Raw genomic sequence first — 11,422 nt, forward strand, 5'->3', positions numbered from 1 at the left:
CAAAGTGCCAGAATTGCCTTAAAAGCACATTTTTAAATCACCCACACAATCGTCAGGTGAACCAGGCCTCGCTCTGAAATGCAGATGGAAAACGCACCTGCACTGCACCTTCATAAACAGAAAAGGGGCCCTGGGAACAACTGGCCAGAGTCACATTGCAATGCTTTCTGTTTCTACATAAAGGAACACTTCCCCTTCCTCCTCCAGTGGAATCCGGGAGGGGAATCACTCCTAACTAGTTTAGAACTTTTCCTTTTCTAGGCAGATGCTAGGGTTGGGATCTGAAAGTCCCCCAAGTCCCATGTGTTAAAGGCTTGGTAGCCAGCCCAAGGCATGATGGGGTGGTGGTGGTGCCTTTAAGAGGTGGGGCCTGGTGGGAGACTTTAGTTCATTGGAGGCGTGGCCTCCAAGGGGATTGTGGGACAGCGTGAGCTGGACTCCTCGCGCACGTTTCCGGAACTGCGGGTCAGTTGTGGACGAAGCCTCCGAAGCTTAGAGCCGCCATACGGATGTCCTTCTCTCAGGTATCTGGTGGAGAGGTGGAGGCGGCCTAGCTCGGCTGGCCCTGGCCTCAGACATTTTCTGTGCCAGCAGAAGCTCCTTGCTTCCTGTCATGGTCCTTCATTTCTCTGGTGACACTTTTAAAAACTGGGAATTTCAAAACCAGAGACGCCTCACCTTTGAGGGAGGGCCAGGGCTTCCCTGCCCTCCGCCCAGGCCCAGCTGGCCCTGGCTTAGAAACGCTCCACTTACCGAGGCCTTCACCTTACGGTGGGGGAAAGCCCTCGTCCCTCGGTAGAAACCACACCCTGGAGCTTGTCCTGGGAGAGCCTGCCCCTCTCTGGTGACCTGGGCGTGCCCGCGAACTGCAGGTGCTCATGGGCCAAGGATGGCGAGGGGAGCCGCCGCCGCTCCATAGGTTAGGGGTATCAATGCCTTTTCTTCAGAGGATATTTTCAATTTGCAATGGGTTTATCAGGAAATAGCCCCACAGTAAGTGGAGGAGGAGCATCTATAGTCATTTAAGAACAAAACTCCCCATAATTTTTTCATAAAATCATCAAGAACATAAAAGTATGTTGTTGAATATGGTATTTGACATTGGCTTCTCAAAAACCCCTTTTATCAAGGAAGTTTCCTTTAGGTATATTTTGCTTTTTAAAAAAATTTATCTGCAAGCATTGAGATGTTCATGGTAAATTATATATAAAGATTTTTAGGGGTGAGCTCTCCTCTCTCTTTCTGAATTCAGTTTGCTATTATTACTTTGTGTGTGTACGGTGATGGTGGTGGTGGTGGTGACTGAACTCGGGGCCTCGGGCATGCTAGGCAAGTGCTCTACCTCTAAGTTGCATCCCATCCCTGCTATTATTTTATTTATGTTTTTAAAACAAGATCATGAAAGAAAATTTTAGATGTATAAAGAATAAATAGATCTCCTCTAGAAATAAAGGCTTGATTTGACAGTAGGTATTCCTCCAGAACCTGCTGCAAACCATCCAGCCTGGAATACTGAATTCCAAAACATGACAAACTGTAAGGCATTTTTGAAGATAAAAGATTATGGACATGAAGAAATAATTATGAAAATAGATGAGGATGTATGAGTGAATAAGTATATAAGAACCAGATTTATTATTTGTTTATTCTTAGTGACGATCACAATGGCCAAAAGAAGATAAGAGCTCTGCTAATTAATGAATAATTTATTTGTAGATGAAGCAATGTTGTCTTAGCATTATTGTTTTTCTGTCACTATGTTCATAATTAGGTCTGGAGTATAATTTAATCTTTTGCATTTTTCTTATCTGGCTTAGATATTGACAACCTCCATAATAAATACCCTCTTTTTCACATAGTTGACTAGACATTTCAATCTCTCCTAGGGAAAAAGTAAAGTTTCATCCACTATAATAAGAAGTCAATAAGTAAAAACTAAAATTGCTTCATCACAAAAATAGCAATATAACGCTTATTTTAAAATAAGACAAATACAAGAAGAAACATCCAAAATGACTGTAAGTGGGTGCCTCTAGGGAGGAGGGCAATAAACCAGAATTGCTTGCCTTTGTTTGTTTGTTAAAATAATTCCTTTACTATTGCTTTTCATTTTAAACCAAGGATATAAAAATATTTTGCATTCTCTTAAAACTATTTTTGTTGGGCTGGGGATGTGGCTCAAGCGGTGGCACGCTCGCCTGGCATGCGTGCGGCCCGGGTTCGATCCTCAGCACCACATACAAACAAAGATGTTGTGTCCGCCAAAAACTGAAAAATAAATATTAAAAAAAAAAGAAATTCTCTCTCTCTCTCTCTTAAAAAAAAACTATTTTTTTCAAGCATATACTACTTTGATACAAACTAAAGAAAAAAATGATCTCACAAAACTTAGCGACTTCATGATACAGAATCTATTTTGAAATCTGTGACATCTTCTCTTAGTTTAATTTCTCCCTTGCTTGGTCTGGATTTCCTTTTCTCCAGAGAATGCATTTAGAAGTCACGGGTTGTTCATTTAAGCTCAGCTAGTATAGTTTGCACTTCCCTGCCTCTGAACATGTGAGAGCACTTCCCCTACCCTGTAGCATGCTGAGATATTGGCTTTATACCAAGCAACACCTCCAGCTTTATATTCATCTTTTTTTTTTTAATTTTTAATTTTTTATTTTTTATTTTTTTATTGGTTGTTCACAACATTACAAAGCTCTTGACATATCATATTTCATACATTAGATTGAAGTGGGTTATGAACTCCCAATTTTACCCCAAATGCAGATTGCAGAATCACGTCGGTTATACATCCACAATTTTACATAATGCCCAATTAGTAATTGTTGTACTCTGCTACCTTTCCTATCCCCTACTATCCCCCTATATTCATCTTTAAATATCCCCTGGAGGACTCCTGGTCTAATGTCAGAATTCTTTTTTTTTTTTTTTTTTTTTGAGAGAGAGAATTTTTTTTTTTAATATTTATTTTTTAGTTCTCGGCGGACACAACATCTTTGTTTGTATGTGGTGCTGAGGATCGAACCCGGGCCACACACATGCCAGGCGAGCGCGCTACCGCTTGAGCCACATCTCCAGCCCCTAATGTCAGAATTCTGTAGAGGTCACATACTAGTTCTTTTTGGCATCTGGCTGACTTGAGGTCCTGTGGCTTTGCTTTGACAGTGAGTCTAGAATTCACTGATGGTGTTGGAGGGGTCCTTGAGCAAGGATGCAATCAAGACTCACCCTAAACCCAATCTGAGTTTATAGGGAAGGGCCAGGCTCTGGCCTACTATGAGCTGCTTCATTTCAAGGCTGATTCTGGAGGGGACAGTATTGTGGATCTGCCACTTGGAGGATAATCATTTTAAAACAGAATTCAGTTGGTAGATGGAAACTTAAAAACTGACCATGGGGGCTGGGGTTATGGCTTAGCCGTACAGCATTCGCTTCGCATGTGCAAGGCTCTAGGTTCGATCTTCAGCACCACATAAAAATAAATAAAGTTTTAAAAAAAACTGACCATGGCAAAAATTTTACTGTTTTTGTTTGCATCAGAAACAGATTCCTTTTTCTCCAGTTAAAATAGTTTAAGATTTTAGTTTTGTGGGATTATTTAAAATGCTGCTGTTTGCAAGTCATTGTTTTACCTTGTGACTAAGCCTGAAGGGGTTCACTTTTTCTCTAAATTAAAATTTGTGTACTTTCTGCTCAGTACTTTCTGCTCATTGGAGCAAATTGCTATTCCCTCCCCTTCTTTTATCATCCTGGCTATTGTTGATTATACCTAAAACAGTTTAAAGCAGTAGCTTTTAGTTTGTTGGAAAACATTTCAATGAGAATCCAGCCACAGAATTGCTTACCATCTTGGAACTTGGGGAGAAGTCTACAGATCAGGATGTCAGAGTCTTGGGATAAATTTGCTTCGTTCTGTTTCGTTTTGTTATTTTTTTTTCCTTGTTAAGCTTTTCCAAGAGTTCCAAGCTAAACCTTTTTTTTTTTCTTTTGGGGGAGAAGGATTTCCAGGGATGGAATTCAGGGTCACTCTATTTAGAGACAGGGTCTCACTGAGTTGCTAGCACCTTGCTTTTGCTGAGGCTGGCTTTGAACTCATGATCCTCCTATCTCAGCCTCCCAAGCTGCTAGGATTACAGGCATGTAAATCTTTTAATTCCTGTACCAGCTACAATGCTTGAAGGCTATAATTTAATTAAGGGGGTGAATGCTAGGTATTAAGAGGAAGAATGAAGAGATTTAGGAACTGCACTGACATTCAAGTTCTGATTACACTGGAGAAAGGACAAGTCTAATGGGCACAGCCTACTATAATTGATTGGATGAAAGTGAGTGGCTGGAAATGGAAAAAGAAGTGGCCAGGCAATCTGACTTGTGTCAGTTGAAACAAAGGTAATTAAGAGAGTATTGGAAACTTTGTGTGTCTGTGATTGGTGGTGGGGGTAGAAGAAAGGGATGTGACATTGAGCTGAGCCTGAAGGTTGGCACAGGGATGAACCGCACTTTGAATCTCTGCACAGGTAACAGTTATGAAAAGGTGTCTTCTATACAGGAAGAGTGTCATTCAAAGCACTTTTACCTGGCATGGAATTCTGGGAATGGGTGAGTGGCTTCACTTCCTTAGAGGTCTTATAGGACAAAGGGATCCTGATTCAATCCTCCCAAGGGAAAGCTGGAGGAGATTTTCAAGTAGGAAAGTAACATTATCAGGTGGACTTTTGTGAGATCGCAGTAGACAGCATACAGAAGACAGGCAAGAATGAGAATATAGTACTTTGGGGCCAATAGTGAGAAGGCTTTAGGTGGGGAAAAAAGTGCCAATTTCCTGGATTAAGGCAAGTGATAGGCAAAGAGATAAAAATCTAATAAGACTTTTCTGTAATTGATTATGTGTGTACCAGAGTAAAAATGCCTAGGTTTCTAATTTGGACAATTTGGTGGGTGATCCCTATGGTTTCCTCTTGGTATGTAGGTACTATGTTTTATCTTCATACAATAAAGACGTTCTTGCCAAGGTAGTGCCCACGGGTATTATTGCTGGAAGAAGATTGGCTGGAAGGTTGGCAAACATTGTTGTTCGAATCTCTAGGTCACACAAAGCACTGGTTTTGGCAAATGTTAGATATCCTAAAGGGGTAGAATCATTTTTTTAAAAATCCCGAACTTTTTACAGAAACATGAAATGCTATAACCCCCTGCAAAGATCCCTTGGAGAGCTACATTGAAAACAAACATATTAAAGGCTCATTGTGACTCGGAGTTTCTCAGAGTCACTTGAGTTTAGAATTCCTTTTACACAGAAAACATATTTGGGGCTATTGCTGTGTAGAAGAGATCTAACAAACTGAACGCAGTCTCAATGTTATGACATTGAGAGGAGGCTAGGATTCCATTATTGAAGAATATCTGTGTAGTGTTCTGCCAAATGTTTCCCAGCCCAAGTGGGAGGAAAGATATGAGGAAACGTGGGAGGAAGTACAAAATCATTGTCGTACAGAGTAGAACAGCAGAGTCCTCTGAGCTGCAGGTGTAGAGCACTTGCCTAGCACATGCAAAGCCCTGGGTTCCAACCCCAGCACAAAAAGGGTCTCCCTTGGGAGTATAAGGTCATGAATTTAAAGTGAGACCAACTTCCTACTGTTTTTGTACTGTTTTCTCCAGTAACAGTCAGTTACCCAGATTCAGTTGCTGAAAAGACCAGGGGCTGGGTTGAGCCAGCATTAGGATTTTTCAGGTGAGAAGGATGGTAGGGAAGGGGCATGAGGTGTTAGGAGCAGATTCCATCTTCAGTGCAGAGGGAGGGAGGAACACATGAGGGTGTGATGATAATGGAGAAGGACAAGCCTTTGGATCAGGAGCTCTTGGGCTGTCAGAAGACAGCTGTGATCTGGAGCACTAGAGTGCAGAAATGGAAGGGAAAGAAGATGGGAGATTTCAGAATTCCAAGGTGAGGCCCATATGGTAGTGGTAAGAGCTGGGGGTGTGACCACGTGGGGAGAGGAGTGAGTGAGTGATGGTAAGAGGTTCTTGGAAGAGGTCAAGGTGCTGGTGACATCCAGAATAGCAGTGGATGTAGGATGGAAGAGGAAGGTGATCGAGCCAAGTGCTAATAATCCTCAGAATTCAGGGAGGACAGGGAATTCTAGAGATGGTAGCAACAAGACAGTGAGTGGAATCACTAGCAGGTGACATGAGCTTCAGAGGAGCTGAGAATAGTAAAGAAAAGAAATGCTTTTGAAACAACACCTCTAGCTCCACATTAATCTTTTTATTTTTATTTATTTATTTATTTTAAAGAGAGAGTGAGAGAGAGAGAAGGAGAGAGAGATAGAATTTTTAATATTTATTTTTAGTTTTCGGCAGACACAACATCTTTGTTTGTATGTGGTGCTGAGGATCAAACCTGGACCGCACGCATGCCAGGCGAGCGCGCTACCGCTTGAGCCACATCCCCAGCCCTTTAGTTTTATTTTTTATTCTAATTTGTTATATATGACAGCAGGATGCATTACAATTCGTATACACATATAGAGCAAAATTTTTCATATCTCTGGTTGTACACAAAGTAGAGTCACACCATCATGTCTTCATACATGTACTTAGGATAATAATGTCCATCTCATTCCACTATCTTTCCTATCCTCATACCCCTTCCCTTTCCCTCCCACCCATCTGCCCTGTCTAGTGTTCATCTAATCCTCCAATGCTCCCCCCAACCCCATCATGAATTAACTTCCTTATATAAGAGAAAACATTCAGCATTTGGTTTTGGGGAATTGGCTAACTTCACATAGCATTATATTCTCCAACTCCAACCATTTACTGGCAAATGCCATAATTTCACTGTTCTTTAAAGCTGAGTAATATATTATTGAGTATATATACCACATTTTCTTTGTCTATTGATCTATTGAGGGACACCTAGGTTAGTTCCATAGTCTAGCTATTGTGAATTGAGCTGCTATGCACATTGACATGGTTGCATTACTGTAGTATGCTGATTTTAAGTCCTTTGGGTATCAACCAAGGAGTGGGATAGCTGGTTCCATTTCAGGTTTTCTGAGGAATCTCCATACTGCTTCCAGAGTGGTTGCACCAATTTGCAGTCCCACCAGCAATGTATGAGTGTGTCTTTTTCCCCACATTCTCACCAATACTCATTATTGTTTGTATTCTTCTTTTTTTTTTTTTTAGAGAAGAGAGAGAGAGAATTTTTTGAATATTTGTTTTTCAGTTTTTGGTGGACACAACGTCTTTATTTTATTTTTATGTGGTGCTGAGGATTGAACCCAGCGCTGTGCACATGCCAGGCGAGCGCGTTACTGCTTGAGCCACATCCGGAGCCCTTGTTGTTTGTATTCTTAATAGCTTCCATTCTGACTGGAGTGAGAAGAAATTTTAAGAGGAGTTTTGATTTGCATTTCTCTAATTGCTAAAGATGTTGAAAATTTTTTCATATATTTGTTGATTGATTGTATATCATCCTCTGAGAAGTTCCTGTTCAGTTCCTTGGCCCATTTATTGGTTTGGTTATTTGTTTTTTGTTGTTGAGAAGAAGCTTTTTAGTTTGAATCCATCCCATTTTTTGATTCTTGATGTTAATTCTTGCACTACAGGAGTTTTATTAAGGAAGTTGGGGCCTAATCTTACATGATGGAGATTTGGGCTTACTTTTTCTTCTAGGTGCAGTGTCTCTGGTTTAATTCCTAGATCCTTGATCCACTTTGAGTTGAGTTTTATTAATGATGAGAGACAGGGTTTTAATTTCATTTTGTTGAATATGGATTTCCAGTTTTTCCAGCACCATTTGTTAAAGAGGCTATATTTTCTCCAAAGTATGTTTTTGGTGCCTTTGTCTAATATACGATAATTGTAATTATGTGGGTTTGTCTCTGTGTCCTCTATTCTGTACCATTGGTCTGCAAGTCTATTTTGGTGCCAATACCATGCTTTTTCTGTTACTATTGCTCTGCAGTATAGTTTAAGGTCTTGTATACTCACATTAGATTTTGAGATGTGGAATATCAGAGAAAAAGAACATCAGTTTTAGGGAGCCATAGGGACAAGAAGTATCCTCAGGGAACATTTGGGCTCCAGATAGAACCAGAAAGTAAAAGGAAGGTAACAGGTGTTTGCTAAGGCACTGTATTCCAGAAGGCACAGTGGAAGGGTTTAAGAGTGTGGGAGGGGTGGGGACAAGTTGGTTGGAAGGATGCCCACTGTTCATGGGACTCCATCAGATGATGGAGCTGCGAAGAGGGTGAAGAAGAAAAGACTGGTCCTGGTGAAAGATGGTTGGCTCCAGTAAAATCAGGCAGAGGCCTCAATTTGCTTTGGCTGAACCAAAAAGATAATTTTGTACTTAGCCCTCCTTTACTGTATATGATTCCTCTAGTGTCTTACTTCCCACAGCAAGTGAGGCTGCGTCTAATGGCTTATACATACTTCAGTGGACTCAAAAAACAGCCACTACAGAAATGATTCCTCAGTAAGAGGCAGGGACACCACCCTCTACAGAAGTGCATTCTGGCAGGGTTCAGAGGCACACACCTGTAATCCCAGAAGCTCAACAGGCTGAGGCAGGAGGATCTTGAGTTCAAAGCCAGCCTCAGCAAAAAAGAAAGACACACTAAACACTAAACAACTCATTGAGACCCTGCCTCTAAATAAAATACCAAAAAAAAAAAAAAAAGGCTGGGGATGTGGCTTAGTGGTCAAGTGCCCCTGAGTTCAAATCCCCGGCACCAAACAAACAAACAAAAGTGCATTCTGGAAGGTGCTGCCACTTGACTCTTCTCCCCTTGCTGGCACCCAGATGTCCTCCCCAAAGGAGAGCAATCCAACTGAGGAGACAGGTGCTTTTCCTTCAGGCTAGCCTTCCCCACCAGGGTACACATTTTCCTCTCAAACTCTTTTTCCCCCTGTGGCTGAGGCTGTCCTGATGCTCTGGTTCTTTCTTGTCTGTGCTTGACTGGGCACCTGAACCGGTATCAATGCATAAAGAGTTTGCTCTGTAGACTATCCCTCTCCACGTGCAGTTCCCAGAATGTAGACCTGCACTGCCCAGTAGGCACAAGTAGCTCCTTCTATTTAAATTAACAGAAATAAAAGAAAAGGCAGTATCTTGATGACTCTAGCTTAGCTGCATTTCCAGCGTTCAGTGGTCTCACTTGATTGGTTACCATTCCAGGTCAGCACATGGTAGAAAGTTCTTTTATAAGGTGCTGGTTTAGGTCATGAATAAAGATGCTATGTGGGTTTCTTTCAAATTCATGTATTTTTTCTTCATTGCTGCAGAATTCATGAATTAGCGCAGAAACTCCAAGGTGTGAGAAAGGAATTGGACTGAAATAGTCTGAGCTGTGCTGAGCACCAGGCATGGCGCAATACAAGGGCACCATGCGGGAGGCTGGCAGGGCCATGCACCTGATCAAGAAGCGGGAGAAGCAGAAGGAACAGATGGAGGTGCTGAAGCAGCGCATCGCTGAAGAGACCATCATGAAGTCGAAGGTGGACAAAAAGTTCTCAGCTCACTACGATGCCGTGGAGGCCGAGCTCAAGTCCAGCACAGTGGGCCTGGTCACCCTGAACGACATGAAGGCCAAGCAGGAGGCCCTCCTGAGGGAACGCGAGATGCAGCTGGCCAAGAAGGAACAGCTGGAAGAGCGCCGGCTGCAGCTGGAGTTGCTGCGCGAAAAAGAGCGCAGGCTGGAGCGTAAGCGCAAGATCTCCAACCTGTCCTTCACGGTGGACGACGGCGACGGCGATGACCACTGCGATGACCGAGGCGACGATCGCAATGAAGGCAGCATGACCGAGGCCAGCAAGAGCAAGAAGAACCTGGGCAAGAATCCCGACGTGGACACGAGCTTCCTGCCAGATCGTGACCGCGAGGAGGAGGAGAACCGGCTCCGAGAGGAGCTGCGCAAGGAATGGGAGGCCAAGCGCGAGAAGGTGAAGAGCGAGGAGATGGAGATCACCTTCAGCTACTGGGACGGCTCGGGGCACCGGCGCACCGTGCGTATGAACAAGGGCAGCACCGTGCAGCAGTTCCTGAAAAAGGCGCTGCAGGGGCTGCGAAAGGACTTCCGCGAACTGCGCTCGGCCGGCGTGGAGCAGCTCATGTACATCAAGGAGGACCTCATCCTGCCCCATTACCACACCTTCTACGATTTCATCATCGCCAAGGCCAGGGGCAAGAGCGGTCCGCTCTTCAACTTCGACGTGCACGATGACGTGAGGCTGCTCAGCGATGCCACCATGGAGAAGGACGAGTCACACGCAGGCAAAGTGGTGCTGCGGAGCTGGTATGAGAAGAACAAGCACATCTTCCCCGCCAGCCGCTGGGAGCCCTACGATCCCGAGAAGAAGTGGGACAAGTACACCATCCGATGATGGGCACACCAAGGCCCCTGGCATCCTTCTGCATATGCCAGGAAAGACTCATCAGAATAGGAAATACTCAGATTCCTAGACCCTGTAACTTCTAACATCGTTTGATGAGCTTAATTTCTTACCTGAAATTTAATAAAGGCAAAGGGGTCCCATTATTCAATTTGGTCATTCTGTGACTGATGTTATTCTTTGGTTACTTGATTGGTTTTTTTAGTGTAGTTTTTTTTAATCCTGCTTCATGGCTTCGTTGCATGGCCCTTTTGTACATTATGTGATAAAGTGAAGAGTACATTTTGGGCCAAGAGCTCTGAGGATGGACTTTGGAGCCAGAAATGACTGGATTTGATTTCCTGCTTCTGCTTCTTACTGTGTACTTTTGGGTGAGCTTGTTAAACTTAAGTGCCTTGGTTTCCCCACCTGTAAAAGGAAATGACAGTAGTGCCTACCTCATAAGCACTAATGTGAGGAGTAAATTGACTATTTGTAAAACACTTAGAATTCAATAAATGTCTTCTATTCTTCTTATGGTCTTGGTTACTTTATTGAAAGGTTTGCTATGACCCAGTTATGAAATGTCTGAGGCCAGGGGTATACCTGCCCATCACTACTCCCAGGATCAGGGGTTAGGAGAGGGGAGGGGGCTCACATAGGTGAGACAGCAGCCCCACCTCTGGTTTCCTTAGCTGGTTGGTTAGCCCAAGGGGTTAGGAGGATAGAAATTGGGCACATGGCCTAAAAGTTCATCAATTTCTTTTTTGACAAAAGCTCCAATATGGTTGACTCCACAAAGCACTCTTTCAGATTGTTGTCTTCTAAAATGTTTATATTTCATTGATTGTGACTGTTAACTTTAATTTTAAAAAGAGATTATATTAAAATATTATTCATCTCAGTTACTGAGTTTTTAGGTGCCCCTTTCCTTTAACCTTACAGCCCAAGGCATATACCCCTCTCAATTTACCCTAGTCCCAGCTAGGACTTTAGGAGGGATACTTCTCAGAGTTCTTGTCCAACCAACATT

At 42.9% G+C, this 11,422-nt stretch overlaps 1 protein-coding gene across 1 annotated transcript; it reads left to right on the forward strand.

Moving 5' to 3' along the window:
* The first annotated feature begins 420 nt into the window (after positions 1-420).
* Positions 421-10,922, forward strand: Fam50b (family with sequence similarity 50 member B). Its single transcript, XM_040283672.2, has 2 exons — positions 421-524; positions 9,304-10,922. Exon 2 carries the CDS (start codon positions 9,385-9,387, stop codon positions 10,399-10,401), a length of 1,017 nt encoding a protein of 338 aa, XP_040139606.2. The 5' UTR covers positions 421-524; positions 9,304-9,384; the 3' UTR covers positions 10,402-10,922.
* Positions 10,923-11,422: the final 500 nt, after the last annotated feature.

The sequence above is a fragment of the Ictidomys tridecemlineatus genome, chromosome 8 (assembly GCF_052094955.1).
Source record: "Ictidomys tridecemlineatus isolate mIctTri1 chromosome 8, mIctTri1.hap1, whole genome shotgun sequence".
NCBI classification, from domain to species: domain Eukaryota; kingdom Metazoa; phylum Chordata; class Mammalia; order Rodentia; family Sciuridae; genus Ictidomys; species Ictidomys tridecemlineatus.